At 41.4% G+C, this 15,946-nt stretch overlaps 1 protein-coding gene across 5 annotated transcripts in view; it reads left to right on the top strand.

Moving 5' to 3' along the window:
• SEC16B (SEC16 homolog B, endoplasmic reticulum export factor) overlaps positions 1-15,946 on the top strand; it is a 63,462-nt gene that overhangs the window by 22,933 nt on the left and 24,583 nt on the right. For 3 of the 5 annotated variants that reach the window (XM_043485678.1, XM_043485677.1, XM_043485679.1), the window contains exons 4-11: positions 978-1,107; positions 1,876-1,984; positions 3,583-3,727; positions 6,873-7,024; positions 7,629-7,690; positions 9,406-9,541; positions 10,028-10,258; positions 15,579-15,676. In XM_043485678.1, coding sequence (XP_043341613.1) covers positions 978-1,107; positions 1,876-1,984; positions 3,583-3,727; positions 6,873-7,024; positions 7,629-7,690; positions 9,406-9,541; positions 10,028-10,258; positions 15,579-15,676 — 1,063 coding nt within the window. The remainder of the gene's footprint in view (positions 1-977; positions 1,108-1,875; positions 1,985-3,582; positions 3,728-6,872; positions 7,025-7,628; positions 7,691-9,405; positions 9,542-10,027; positions 10,259-15,578; positions 15,677-15,946) is intronic. The other 2 variants (XM_043485680.1, XM_043485681.1) reach the window with 2 other exon arrangements.

Raw genomic sequence — 15,946 nt, forward strand, 5'->3', positions numbered from 1 at the left:
TAGTTTGTACTTCATCCATTTTTTTTCCCTACTCCTCATTATAATCAAGATTATAGTCTCTCCCTGACCAAGTAACAGTGAAGTCAGTTCTTGACAGTGAAGTCATCAAGTGTGTGGCTGGGCTGTAGTGAGTCTGACCATCACAGAGTGGCAGATTTGTGCAAAAAGGAATTTATACCCTATACCAATAGTAAGGATTTAGATATGTGTTAATGGCAGCTTCTGACCTGCTAGCAAAGAGAAAAATCTGTTTCAGTAATGAAAACACAAACATACACACACACACACACACACACACACACACACAGAGGATCCCCACGATTGCACCATCCTATACAGTCATGCTGATTGGTTCAGAGAAGACTGAGGTTCATCTTACAGACTTACACTCTTGGCTTTCACATACCAACTTTATTCAATTTGGCAAATACAGTCAGCCCTCTGAATCTGCAGGTCTGCCTCCAACTGATGATCGAAAATATTTGAAAAAAAGAAAATTCCAAAACTTGAAACTTGAATTTGTTGCTTGTTGGCAACTATTTACATAGCACCTATGTTGTATTTACAACTATTTGCATAGCGTTTATATGGCAGCCCACTCCAGTATTCTGGCCTGGAGAATCCCCTGGATGGAGGAGCCTGGTGGGCTGCTGTCCATGGGGTCGCACAGAGTCGGACACAACTGAAGCGACTTAGCATGCATGCATGCATATGGTATTATTAGTATTAGAAGTCATATAGAGATGATTTGAAGTTTATGGAGGACATGCATAGATTATATGCAAATATTACATCATTTTATTAATATATAAGGGAATTTAACTTTCCCAGGTCCTGAAACCAATCTCCTAAAGCATACAGAAGGATGACTGTATGTCTTTATACCTGCCATGCTCCAATAGCCCAGCTTTACAACTTGCTAGTATCTCCAAACTTTTAGGAATAGGAAGTGACCTGTCTTTGTTTTGTTTTCTCTGAGGGTGCAGTGCCAAGGCAAGGGAGTCCTTATATCTGGCAGGAAGATCATCGAGATCAAAAGTACCTCAATGATCATCAACATGAAAACCAGAATAGTCCCTTTGGAACAAATAGAGAGACCAAGTTCCAGTAAGTGTGAAAGGAGAGGCTGGTTCAACATGATTCAGCCAAACTCAGACTATATTTGGCAAACCTGATGTCATCTGGTACTGGTCCCTCATCTTCAGAAGCCTGTTTGCTTTTGTTCTGGCCACAGGGATGGAGCTCAGGCTGGCCCGAGCCAGCTGTTCTCATGGACCCTGGAAGGAGGGATTCTTAATTCTGAGCAGCAGTTCCCCAAACCTGCCTAAGTCCCCAAACCTGTGAGGTTACTTGAGGTCCACCTTGAAGGAGGGCCTTAATTCTATGTTGGCCTTGGGACAGATGTGGCCTTGCAGAAGTTCTCATGATTGCATCCTGCCTGGGGATGGGGTGCTTCTCCTCTGCCCAGTCCTGTGCCCTAAGAATGGTCTCTCCCCCGGGATGAGAAGAGCAGGGAAGAGCATTTTGTACATGTACCTGTCTGGTACCCTGGGGCCTTTCCCCTGCCTGAAACTCACCAACCCGCCTGCTCTGATTTAAGTCATTCTGGGATGCCAGGCCACAGAGACCCAGCCTTCTCTGCAGAGTTTGGGGCCACTTCTAGTAACTAACTGTACTATGAACCCTGGGAGTTCCTGTTTTTCTGGTTTAATAGACTGTGGCAGCACAAGGGAGGACAAGGCTTTTCCCTGTGGCACATGGGCCCATCCGACACCTGCCCACACTTTGCGGCAGAGCAGCCTCCGGTACAGAGCAGCTCAGCCTTGCTGGCCTGCCCTGGACCCCCTCTCACATGCTCCTGTCATTTTGCTGCAGATCTAAGAGTCGGAATCCTTATAAAGACAGTCCTGCTTCTAACTCTGGACAGGAGAGGCCCGGGGACCTGTTCACGGAGAGTCCGCTGACTGGGGCCGAGAAAAACAAGGTAACCTGAAGTGACACAGGGCTGGTGGTCTGTGACAGGGCATCTCCGCTGACATCATCAGCAGTGGCAGGGCAGGGCCCTGGGGGTGGGGGTCCCTGGTGCCAGCAGTCTAAGGGGTACCATTCCTCCCCTCTTGGCAGAGCCTCCATGCCCACGTCCTCCTTTCCCTGTTTCCTATTCCAATCTTCTGGGTCTGGGGACCTTATCGAGCTCTTTTGCATTTTTCTTTTTTCTTTTGCCAAGTTAGCTGCCAGAAAATATCATCCAAGTCACTCCAAGGTGGGAAAGAAAAGAAATGTTACTGGTACCCCAGTGGACTAGCAATTTGGTTTACTCAGGAAGTGGGAAGTTGCTAGCATCTTTTTTTTTTTTTTTTTTTTTTATTAGTTGGAGGCTAGTTACTTCGCAACATTTCAGTGGGTTTTGTCATACATTGATATGAATCAGCCATAGAGTTACACGTATTCCCCATCCCGATCCCCCCTCCCACCTCCCTCTCCACCCGATTCCTCTGGGAATCTTTTAATTTGGGTATGAAAAGCAGAATGTGAAACCTTTCTTGACTCTTCCATTTCTCTCTTCTGAAATCTTACTGTGAACCAGTTGGGCTATGAAATGGAACTCCTGAAGTTTTTAAACTTTCAATTTTGGAATAACTTTAGACTTATGGAAAAGTTACAAGAGACAAGGTCTTAATTTTTGACAGTCTTGTATTAATCTTCTATCCCTGATTAGATTTGTATGATTTGGGGGAACAGTTTCTTCTATATACCTAATACTTAACAGGGCTGGGCACCTATTAGGACTAACAGTAACAACAACACAATAACAGCAGTCATATATGAGTACAGTACTTTACAATGTGGACAAAGAGCTTTTGTATCCATTGTTTGCATCTGTTTTACAATCCTCCCAGAATATAAGTTCTGTGAATTTCTTTTTTAAAAAATATTTATTTATTTGGCTGTACTGGGTCTTAGTTGCGGCATGCATCTTCATTGCAACATGTAGGATTTTTTTTAGTTGCAGCATGTGGAATTTTTTAGTTGTGGTGTGCAAATTTTTAGCTGCATCATGGGGGATCTAGTTCCCTGACCAGGGATTGAACCTGGGCCCCTTGTATTGGGAGCACAGAATCTTAGCCCCTGAACCACCAGGGAAGTTCTTTTATACCTGTATCCTAAGGGAAAGCATTGCACCTGGAGCATAGTAAGTGCTCATTAAACAGTTGGTGAATGAATGCAAGCGGTAAGTACTTGAACTATATAAGATAGGTATGATTATCTACATTACAAATGAAGGTACTGAACTTAGAGAGTCTGCGTCACTTGTTCAAGGTCACAGAGCCTGGTATTAACAAAGCTGGGATTTGAATTAAAACCCCTCTGACCCCATGGGCACTCTACCCATGGGGCCAAAATGAATCCCTTAGTGAGAACTGTCAGTTGAATGATCCCTTCTTTTCCTTTCAATATGTCCACATTCATTAGATTTATTTGAAAGTTGGAATTTTGTTGCTTTGAAGAAACACTGGAGGACTGTCTCTCTGAAAGTACCTCTGATTCTCCCCATGTGTTCTTGTTGTTTTTAACTTCCAGCCATCACTGATGGAGGAGTCCAACCTTCTCTGGCAGCATGAGTCTGGTCTCACCTCCAGTAGCTACGAGCTCAGTCAGTACATGGCAGATGCTTCAGAGCTCCATGACCCCATGACTTCAGCAGTCTGGAGCCCAGTTCAGGCTGGTGGGTACTGACGTGATTAAAGGAGTTGGCTGAGTCTGATGAGAAGAGTGCTGGGTGGCACATCTCTTGGAAGGTCAACTTTACCTGGTATTTCCAAGAGTAGAGCCTTTGTCTGCCTCATTTGCATATGTAGGTCCCCTGGGCAGAGTGGCCAGCTTTGGCTCCATTCCCCATCTTTTCTTTTGTCCTGAAGAATGCATCATAGCTGATTCTTGGAAAGGAACACTGCCCATGGCCATCGTCAGGTTGGGAGAGGAGGCCCTCAGAGGTATTGTAGGTAACAAGGGAAGAAAATAAAGACCAGAGTCAGTTTGGGAAAGTGAAGGCAGGTCGCAAAGGTCCGGATGTAGGAGATTTGCCCTGAGTATTGGGGCTCTGAGAGCCAGTCCCCAACCTGTCACCCTCTTGAGAGTCTAGGCCTGGTACATTATCATTTGGACCAAACCATCAATTCCTTGCATTATATTCCTCTTTTTTAAAATTAATTTTTTATTGGAGTATAGTTGATTTACAATGTTGCAATTTTCTGCTGTACAGAAAAGTGAATCAGCCATATATACACACATATCCCCTCTTTTTTGGATTTCCTTCCCATTTAGGTCACCATAGAGCATTGAGTTGAGTTTCCTGTGCTATACAGTAGGTTCTCTTAGTTTTCTATTTTATACCTGATAGTGTATATATGTAAATCCCAATCCATCAATTTATCCCATGCTCCCTTCCCCCCTTGATGTCCATACTATGTCTGTGTCTCTCTTTCTTCTTTGCAAATAGGTTCATCTGTACCATTTTTCTAGATTCTACATATATGCCTTAATATATGATGTTTGTTTTTCTCTTTCTGACTTGCTTCACTCAGCAAGAAAGTCTCTAGGTCCATCCACATCTCTGCAAATGGCACAAGTTTGTTCCTTTTTATGGCTGAGTAATATTCCATTGTGTATATGTGCCATGTCTTCTTTATCCATTCCTCTGTCAATGAACATTTAGGTTGCTTCCATGTCTGGGCTATTATAAATAGTGCTGCAATAAACATCAGGGTGCATGTATCTTTTGGAATTATGGTTTTCTCCGGGTATATGCCCATGAGTGGGCTTGCTCGGTCATATGGTAGTTCTGTTTTTAGTTTTTTAAGGAACCTCCACAATGTTCTCCATAGTGACTGAACCAATCCACTTTCCTACAAACATTATAAGAGGGTTCCCATTTCTCCACACTGTCCCCAGCTTATTTTGTTTGTAGCTTTTCTGATGATGGCCATTCAGACCAGTGTGAGGTGATATCTCACTATAGTTTTGATTTGCGTTTCTCTAGTAATTAGTGATGTTGAACATCTTTTCATGTGTCTCTTGGCCATCTGTTTGTTTTCTTTGGAGAAATGTCTATTTAGGTCTTTTGTTCATTTTTTGATTGGATTGTTTGTTATTTTGATATTGAGCTACATGAGCTGTTTATATATTTTGGAGATTAGTCCCTTGTGTGTTGCTTCATTCGCAAATATTTTCTCCCATTCTAAGTGTTATTTTTTTTTGGCCTTGTTTATGGTTTCCTTTGCTGTGCAAAAACTTTTAAGTTTAATTAGGTCCCACTTGTTTACTTTTGTTTTTATTTTCATTACTCTAGGAGATGGGTCAAAAGAAGCTCTTGCTGTGATTTATGTCAGAGTGGTCTGCCTGTTTTCATCTAAGAGTTTTATAGTGTTGGCCTTACATTTAGGTCTTTAACCCATTTTCTGTTTATTTTTGTGTATATAGTGTTATGGAGTGTTTTAATTTCATTCTTTTACATGGGTTGTTCAGTTTTCCCAGCATCACTATTGAAGAGATTATCTTTTCTCCATTATCAAATATTAGGTAACCGTAGGTGTGTGGGTTTATTGCTGGGCTTTCTAGCCTGTTCCATTGATCTATATTTCTATTTTTGTGCCAGTACCATCCTGTCATATTACTGTAGCTTTGTAGTATAGTCTAAAGTTAGGAAGCCTGATTCTTCCAGCTCTGCTTTTCTTTCTCAAGACTGTTTTGGCTATTCAGGGTTTTTTGTGCTTCCACACAAATTATAAAATCTTCTGTTCTAATTCTGTGAAAAAATTCGATTGGTTATTTGATAGTGATTGCATTGAATCTGTAGATTGCTTTGGGTAGTACAGTCATTTTTACAGTATTTATTCTTCTAGCCCAAGAACATGGTATATCTCTCCATCTCGGTGTTGTCTTTGATATCTTTCATCAGTATCTTATAGTTTTCTGAGTACAGGTTTTTTACCTCTTTAGGAAGGTTTATTCCTAGGTATTTATTATTTTTGTTGCAATGGTAAATAGAATTGCTTCCTTAATTTCTCTTTCTGACCTTCCGTTGTTATTGTACAGGAATGCAAGAGATTTCTCTGCATTAATTTTGTTTACCGAAACTTTACCAAATTCATTGATTAGCACCAGTAGTTTTCTGGTGGCCTCTTTAAGACTGTCTATGTTTAGTATCATGTCATTTGCAAACAGTGATATTTTTTACTTCTTTTCCAATTTGGATTCCTTTTATTTCTTTTTCTTCTCTTATTGCCATGACTAGGATTTCTAAAACTATGTTGAATGATAATGATGAGCACAGGCATCCTAGTCTTGTTCCTGATCTTAGAGGAAATGCTTTCAGTTTTTCATCATTGAGAATGATGTTTGCTGTGGGTTTGTCATGTATGGCCTTTATTATGTTGAAGTAGGTTCCCTCTATGCCCACTTTCTGAAGAATTTTTTTTTTTTATCATAAATGGGTGTTGAATTTTGTCAAAAGTTTTCCCTGCATCTGTTGAGATGATTGTATGGTTTTTATTCTTTAATTTGTTAATATGGTACATCACATTGATTGATTAGCATATACTGAAGAATCCTTGCATCCCTGGGATAAATCCCACTTGATCATGGTGTATAATCCTTGTGATATGTTGTTGGATTTGGCATTATAGTCTGACATATTATTAAAGGCCTAAATCTGACTTAGAGCATGTATTTCTTCTAATTATGTAACCCACCCAGAATCTTATCTTGGTCCCAGGTGAAATTTGGAAAGAAATATGTCTGTGGAATATTTCTTACATAAAGCAAAGCAGTGGTAGTAATGCTAACACTGTCCACCTGTATTGGTTGGTCAGAGGACGTCTCAGCAGCCGGTCCCAAGGAACCCATGAAGTTCTATGTCCCTCACATGCCTGTGAGTTTTGGGCCAGGAGGTCAGCTGGTGTGTGTGAGTCCCAGCTCTCCCAGTGATGGACAGACAGCCCTTGTTGAACTGCACAGCATGGAGGTAAACAAGATTCTGTGTCCCTTGAATGTCAGCATGTTACTCCTGGCTCCCCTCTGCCTGAGCCCTTGCATCTCCATGAATCTCTTGGAGGGGCCTGAGCCATGTACCCTGTGGATTGGTGTGTGTGTGTGTGTGTGTGTGTGTGTGTGTGTGTGTGTGTGTGAAGGAATGTGTGGGCTCTCCTCTGGAGGGGCCTGAGCCATGTACCCTGTGGATTGGTGTGTGTGTGTGTGTGTGTGTGTGTGTGTGTGTCTGTGTCTGTGTGTGTGTGTGAAGGAATGTGTGGGCTCTCCTCTGGAGGGGCCTGAGCCATGTACCCTGTGGATTGGTGTGTGTGTGTGTGTGTGTGTGTGTGTGTGTGTGTGTGTGAAGGAATGTGTGGGCTCTCCTCTGAAAGAAGTAATGCTAGACTGATGTTTTACCTGTGATGCTGTTGGCTCATATCCAGCAACTAGAGAGCTCATTTTTGTCTTTCTGCTTTCTCCATGAGGCATTGAGCCTCATCCTAGGACCACAGCTCTGGGTTCTGATACTGGACTCAACCGAGGAATGGGGCACTAGGGGGACATAGTCTTGAAGACCAAACCTGAGTTTTTTGTTCCAGGTTATTCTTAATGATTCTGAGGAACAAGAAGAGATGAGGACTTTCTCAGGACCGCTGATCAGGTAAATCACCATAAAAGTCGCCAAATAAGGGCTTTTGAAACCTTCCTGCCCAAATCAGCATCTTGGGGATTTGGGCTTGGCTTCCTTTGAAAGAAAATATCTGTCCCCATTGGAATGGAATCTTTGTGCTACAAGTTGGAGACAGATGTGGCCTGAGCCATTTTGACAAGCAGTTTGAGTGTTGAAAGACAGAAAAAGGTTTAAAAATCTGAAATCAGTTCTATTTTACAAAGGCTATGTGATAGGAGGTTTTAGTGTTCTGGGTACCTAATAATAATACGATTTCCTATGGGAAATCACAGGCAAGTTGCTCACATGGAAAACATTTTTCTGGAGAGATGTATATAACCCAGTCAGCATGAGTTACTAGACAGTGTGCAAGTCTGCCCTCTGCAGGACTGAGCTAGAACTGCTTTTAAGTTCCTAGTCATGTTTCTGATAAATATTGAGGATGTTCTTTGTTGTGGAGAGAAGAGTTCACGCTGGTGTCAGAGGTGAGATAATGCATTCTGAAGCCCTTTAAATATCACCACAACTATACAGATGTGTCCTTATCCTGAAGCTTCCCCCTCCAAGAAAATCCCCAGGGTATTTTGACAGTTCCTTCAAGTAAAAATGAATTGCTGTCGCCATTTTTTACACACAGGTGTAGCGATGTGGCCTAGAATACCGAGTTGGGTGTTTGGACACCTAGGGTACTGATCCCCATTTGACTGACTTCATTAAATAATCTCAAGCAAATAATAATTCCTGTTTATTGAGCACTTTATATGTGCTACACAGTTGGCTAATTCCTTTTTGTATGAGGTAGGCTTTAAAACAGTGTTTTAATAGAAGTATAGTTGATTTCCAATGCTGTGTTAGTTTCACGCGTACAGCAAAGTGATTCAGTTATATATAAATCTGTTCCTTTTCAGATTCTTTTCCACTGTAGGTTATTATAAGACATTGAGTTGGAGGTAGACTTTTAAAGAAATTTTACTTTGTTTATTAGTTTTAGCTGCACTAGGTCCTCGTTGCTCCATGCGGTCTTTCTCTCGTGGTGGGGAGCGGGGGTACTTTTGTTGCAGTGGACTGGCTTCTCCCTGTGGTAGCTTCTCTTTTTGTGGAGCACAGGCTTTAGGCGTGCAGGCTTCAGTAGTTGTGGCACACAGACTCAATAGTTGCAGCGCCAAGGCCAGTAGTTAGGGCACATGGGTTAGTTGCTCCACAGCATGTGGAATCTTACCAGACCAGGGATTGAACCTGTGTCCCTTGTATGGGCAGGTAGATTCTTATCCATTGTACCCCCAGGGAAGCCTTGGAGGTAGACATTTTCATCACCCCTGTTTTATCAGAAAGAGCAGAGGCTCAGAGGAGATCAGCAACTTGTGTAGGCTGAGAAGTTTAGGCTAGATTTAAATCCAGGGTTGTCTGATCTCAAAGTCTGTATTCTAACCTGCCACCCAAATAGTCATTTCAGGTCTCTGGGCCTCAGTTTCTTCCTCTGTAAAATGGAGACAGTGGATGAGAGAATCTCTGCGGTCCCTTCCTGTTCTATACGGGAATAACTGCTCTGTAACTTCAGACTCACTGTTCCCATCCTAGGAGGTCCTCTTTCTGTTACTATCTCAGTCCCAGCCCAGGCAGCACCCTCGCGCTGTAGGAGGGGCTGGTGGTCCTGCCCGGGGTCGGAGTCTGTCCATCACTCTTGGCTCCTTGAAATCTCTCCCTAGGGAAGATGTGCACAAGGTGGACATCATGACGTTTTGCCAGCAGAAGGCAGCACAGAGCCGCAAATCTGAGACACCGGGGGGCAGAGACTCGGCCCTACTCTGGCAGCTGTTGGTTCTCCTTTGTCGGCAGAACGGGGTCAGTATCACCGCGGCCGGAGGATGGGCAGGTGCAGGCTGGACTGAAATTTAAATTTTCCTGGGAGACAGAAGATTCGTCTTGGGGCATAACTATAAAAGGTAACATTAAAGAAGCAACAAATGGCCTCAAGAAAAGAAACTGCTGAGGTCAATGCCACTGTTCAAAGGCTAACTTTTCCCTGCCCTTCTCCACTAGCCTCTGGTTATTGCTCAGTTCTTGGGTTACTGCACCAAGCAGATAATACACCTATGAGAGTGTGCATATTGCTGGTCATCTTTGTGGCTCCTGACAGGCAGAAAATAGCCATGAGAATGAAGGTGGAGTTTCAACTACCACAATGCAAAAATGACTGTCTTGTGTTTACATGTGGGTCTCCTCCTGAAGAAGGCGGGTGCTCCGGTGCCCCCCTTCTGCAGCCTGGGGTACCAGCATGGCGACAAATGGGATTCTAGCTCAGGGAATGGGATTCTCTTTGCCTTGCAGTCCATGGTGGGGTCTGACATCGCCGAGCTGCTGATGCAGGACTGTAAGAAGCTGGAGAAGTACAAGAGGCAGCCGCCTGTGGCCAACCTCATCAGCCTGACGGACGAGGACTGGCCAGTGCTGAGCTCCGGGACCCGGGACCTGCTCACCGGGGAGATTCCTCCCAGCGTGGAGACGCCTGCGCAGATCGTGGAGAAATTCACTAAGCTGCTCTACTATGGAAGGAAGAAGGCAAGTGCCGCGCCCGCTCCTGCTTAAAATAGTCCCGGCCGCCCTATAGCTCACCCCTCCCCCAATGATATGAGTGACATATACTCATTTCATAACAGTTAAGTTCAGAAAGGTACAAAGGAGGAAAAAACCAAAGTCCTACCATTAAAAGATAATACCTGTTAACATTTTGATATATTTACTTCTAGTATTTTCTATGCATATGTATCAATATTAAAAGTTAAATTAAATTACATAAACAATTTTTTTCTTTCTTTCCCCTTAAGACTATATGGTGAAACCCTCTCATAGCATTAAACTATGCCACTAAAAACTAGATATATTCCATTATATGAATGTATCATATTTTATGCACAATTCACTGTTGTTGACTCTATAGGCCATGTACAATTTTGCCAGTCTCTGGTAACTCAGTGGGTAAAGAATCCACCTGCAATGCAGGAGACCAGGGTTCCACCCCTGGGTGGGGAAGATCCTCTGAAGAAGGAAATGGCAACCTACTCTAGTATTCTTGCTTGGAAAATCCCCTGGACAGAGGAGCCGGGTGGGCTACAGTCCATGGGGCTGCAAGAGCCAGACACGACTTATCCACTAAACCACCACCACCATAATTACACAATTCGAAAATCTTGTTATATAAATCTTTGGATGATCTTTTTATTATTTTTTTAAGATAGATTCCTAGAAGTGGAACTACTGGGTTAAAGAGTATGTACTTTTAAAAGGCTCTTCACATATACACTAAATTAGTTTCCAGGAAGTTTGTTTACAAATGATACCTCCATCAACTATATCTAAAACATACATGTCAATACTGAATAATTCCACTGATGAAGTGATGTCTTCTGTATTTTTTGATGTGTAAGTTAGACTTTGACATTTTTATATTATTTATTAAATTTTAAATAGAAGTATATTTGACAAATAAAATGGTAAGATAAAGTGTACAATGTGATTTGATATATGTTGTGAAAGTATTCCCCTCACTGAGTTATTAACATATACATCACCTCACATATGTCCCTATTATTTTATACCCTAATTTTGAAGTTGAGCTCACATTTTACAGAAGTCTTAAGTGAAGTGAAGTGAAAGTCACTCAGTTGTGTCTGACTCTTTGCAACCCTCCATGGACTGTAGCCCACCAGGTTCCTCTATCCATGGGATTTCCCAGGCAAGAATACTGGATTGAGTTGCATTTCAGTAAACTTAAATATTTGCATAAATGGTTGAAATAAATTCAAATCAATTAAAAATCAAAAGATAAAAAGGATATAATGGGAGAAATGATGCTGTTCCCTGCTCCTTCCCAGCCATAAGATTTTTCCTTTCTGAAATATATGGAGGTATTTCTTCCATATATAATTATTTCCTCCCTCCTTGCCCTTATAGCATATTACATATCATGTCTTCACCTTCCTTTTGTCATTTAACAAAATCTTATAGGAAACACTATATTGGCACTGGTAAATTTTTTTTGTAAAGGAACAGATAGTAAATATTTTAGGCTTTGCAGGCTTTGCTCTACTTAGTTCTGCTGTTATTGTGTGAAGACAGCCATGGATAATCTGTAAATAAATGGGTGTGGCTGTGTTTCAATAAAACTTTATTTATGGACATAGAAATTTGAATATATCACTTTCACGTGTAATGAAGCATTATTCTTTTTTTGATCTTTTCCCCAATCATTTAAAAGTGTAAAAACTTTTTGTAGCTTGTAGGCTGTACCAAAACAGGCAGTGGGCTGAACTGGGTCTTCGGGCCGCATTTTGGTGACTCTTGTTTCTTATTATATACAAATACCTTCCTCATTATTAGTTACAGCTACATAGGTTTCTCTAGATGAATTATAATCAATTCAGTTGAACTTCTGTAGATTGACACTTAGATCATTTCTAGTCTTTTACAATTACAAATAATGCTGCAGTGAATAACAGTCATTTTGCCCCTGTGGAGAGAATATACGTAAGGAAAGTTTGTAGAAGTGGAAGCTTTGGATCAAAGGGTATATGGTTTGTAATTTTGATAGATATTTACAAACTGACTTTTTAGAGGTTGTACTGATTACTCTATCAAGTGCCTGCTTCCCCCAACTTTCACCAACCCAGGGTGTTTCTTTTTGATATGTGCCAGTGTGAGAGGTGAAAAAAATGTATAGCAGTTATTTGCATTTTTCTTATTATAAATGAAGCTGAATATCCTTTAATCTGTGAATATTTTTGTCATGGGTTTTCCACATTTTTCTGTGGATTTTTGATACCCATATATTGATTTGTAGGAGCTCTTTACTTTTTTAGGATTTTCTGTCTGAAATCACTTTTTTGGGATGATATATAGAAAGGCTTTTCCTGCTTCAAAATTAACTTATGAAAATAAAGTTGAAATACTTTTGTGACTTCACCTTTACCTTTAAATGTTTAATTATGTGTGTTTCTTTGTATGTGATGTTATCTTTTAAATGAGAGATAGACATGATACTCAGTGAAAATGGGATCAACATGTAGCATATATGTGTGTGTATATAGTCATTATATATTTAATATATATATTCACTATATAGTAGGGACTGCTATTTCACCAGTGATTCACTTACTCAATAAACATCTATGTAGCAGCCACTTCTTCTAAGGCATCAAACCCAGTAGGGAGATACAGAGATAAATCAGTGATAATCTCTTTCTTAAGAATAAGTAATGATCATAACAACAACAATAATAAAAGAAAATATTTGAAAAATACTTTCTATGTGTCAGATACTCACCTATCACCTTATATGCATTATCTCATTTATCTTCATAGAAACCCTCTAGTTTAGGTTCTATTCTTATTCTATGTATTTTTAAATGAGGAAAGTTAGTAATAAAGCCCAGGTTTAGATTTAGGCAGCCTGGTACCTGAGCTTGGGCTTGTAACCACCCACCACATCATCTATCATACTATGACCCAAAGGTAGCAAGGGCAGATAGAGCACTGTGGGAGTTCAGGGTGATCTGTGAGGAGCTCTCCTCCACAATATGTTTAAAATGTTATATTAACACTTGACTAGGGTCTTAATTCAGGAGAAAGCAATGGCAACCCACTCCAGTACTCTTGCCTGAAAAATCCCATGGATGGAGGAGCCTGGTAGGCTGCAGTCCATGGGGTCACTAAGAGTCAGACATGACTGAGCGACTTCATTTTCACTTTTCACTTTCATGCATTGGAGAAGGAAATGGCAACCCACTCCAGTGTGCTTGCCTGGAGAATCCCAGGGACGGGGGAGCCTGGTGGGCTGCCCTCTATGGGGTCGCACAAAGTCGGACTTAGCAGCGACTTAGCAACTTAGCAGCAGCAGCAGGATCTTAATTCTGGCATTGGGCAAGATTGATATCCTCCATATAAGTTCTCAATTCATCAATTATTCTTAATTATATTTTTGGGGATGCAGATTTTTGACTAATGTAGTAAATCCCTACCAATCAAAATGGTTGTCTGAGGAGGCCTTACAAAGAGCTTAGAAAAGAAGAGAAGCAAAAGGCAAAGGAGAAAGGGAAAGATACACCCAACTGAATACAGACTTCCAAAGAATAGCAAGGAGAGATAAGAAAGCTTACCAGTCTTTAGTAAATCCTTCTAAAAAATACTACTATGAAATAGTTTAACGTACAAAAATATCAATCTTCTTTTCCCCAAAAAGAACATTTTCTTTTTTTTTAAAGATTTCACCTGGGTTTCTTGTTTTTTGTAAATTGAAGTATAGTTGATATATAATGTTGTGTTAATTTCTGTTATACAGCAGAGTGATGCAGTTTTACATATAGATACACTTTTTCTAAATATTGTTTTATATTATGTTTTATTACAGGATTTTGAATATAGTTGCTGGTGCTATACAGTAGGAACTTGTTTCAAAAAGAGCAATCTTAATGTCATTTTTACTTCTACTGACTATGAGGCTGAATTTCCTAACTGTAACTGTTTAAATTTATTGTCTCTTCAAATACAGTAACGTGGGAGATGTTGGGATAATCAAATGCATTTTCATTTGGAGGTGAAAATACCTCATTAGTAACCTCCTGTCCAAAAATAAAATTATTTTGGGGACAGTAAGAAAATTGCGTGGTCCGTTACAAAGTTGTGTCTGACTCTTTTGTGACCCCATGGACTATAGTAGCCCACCAGGCTCCCCTGTCCATGGGATTTTTCCAGGCAAGAATACTAGCGTGGGTTGCCATTTCATCCTCCAGGGGATCTTCCTGACTCAGGGATCAAACCTGCATCTCCTGTGTCTCCTACATTGGCAGGTGGCTTCTTCACCACTCAACCTCACATATAAATTAAACTCTTACTAAATAGTTTTGAAAATTAAATGAAAAGATAAATATATGTATGTGTATGTTTTTAAGTTTGCAGCTTTTGACCCATGTCACCAAATTAATGGTGTGATTACTTTGACATATGAAGTTGACTAGTTAACTAATAAGCACTTGATAGTTAGTAGGCAGTTAGTTATAGTATTAGGTGGGGTAGGATAATGGCTATGTATACTGGCTTAAACATAATAGCAGCATTTTTCTCTTCATGTGAGAGTACTGAGCAGGTGAACAGAAGATGGGGCAGCCCTCCTCCATAAGTAACCCAAGGACTCAGCTGTATGAGGCTCTACCATCTTTAACATAGAGCCTCTAAGGCTCCTGGGTGTCATCTGCATTCCAACAAGATGGGAACAAGGCCATGGAGGATTGAGCATGGGGAGTTCTATGGGCCAGACCCAGAGGCTGCATGCATTTGCTTCCATTCCCATCTGATAACCTAGAACTCAGCCACACCTCAGGGCCAGGGAGGTGGGAAATACAGTCCAGCTCTTGGCCCAGGAAGGAGAGCATGGATTTGGGTGAGGAACTAGGTGTCTCTGCCACAGTTGTTAATAAACAGTTCCTCTATATGCCCTGTGAACACCATCTTACAACTCATCTTTAGAGACTCGGTCTTGGTGTGAAATGCCTCTCTCATTCTTGGTGCTTAGGCTCATGAAAGTATCATGTGACATTTTCTCAAGAGATAAAGGTAACTGGTAACCATGTTTGTGGGGAGCTAATGAAATCATGTAATAGGTTCTGATAACATGAAGGTTGGAGAAAGGGACAATGGAGAGAGAAATACCCGCCAGCTGAAGCTGGTTCCCTACTCTTTCTTTCTCAGATTCACATGGAGGCTCTGCAAGTCTTCCTGGAAGCCTGGCCTCTAGTTGCTCAGGGGGCAGTGGTACCCAAGCACAGTTGTTGGTTGTGTTAGAGGAAGGTGAGCATGGAGGTCCTGAAGGCGATGTCTGTGTTTTCAGGAAGCCTTGGAGTGGGCCATGAAGAACCACTTGTGGGGCCACGCTCTGTTCCTCTCCAGCAAGATGGACCCGAGGACCTACAGCTGGGTCATGAGTGGGTGAGTTGGGGACTTGCGCAGGGAGAGACCAGTGGAGTGGAGAGACCTCCCCTCCAAACGTGGGGATGAGGGTAGGGAGACATACAAGATGCACTGAGGAGCCCCACCCTCCAAGCGTCTTTCCAATTCTAAGTTGGGCATAGTATTTTTCTTCTCCAGATCCTTATAGCCTAGGTGTGGATACATTCTTTTTAGCTGCTAAGTTGAACAAAACATTTTACTAACATTTTCTCAGGGTCAGAGCTTCCAAAGATTAAACAGGATTCTGCA

The sequence above is a fragment of the Cervus canadensis genome, chromosome 13 (assembly GCF_019320065.1).
Source record: "Cervus canadensis isolate Bull #8, Minnesota chromosome 13, ASM1932006v1, whole genome shotgun sequence".
NCBI lineage: Eukaryota > Metazoa > Chordata > Mammalia > Artiodactyla > Cervidae > Cervus > Cervus canadensis.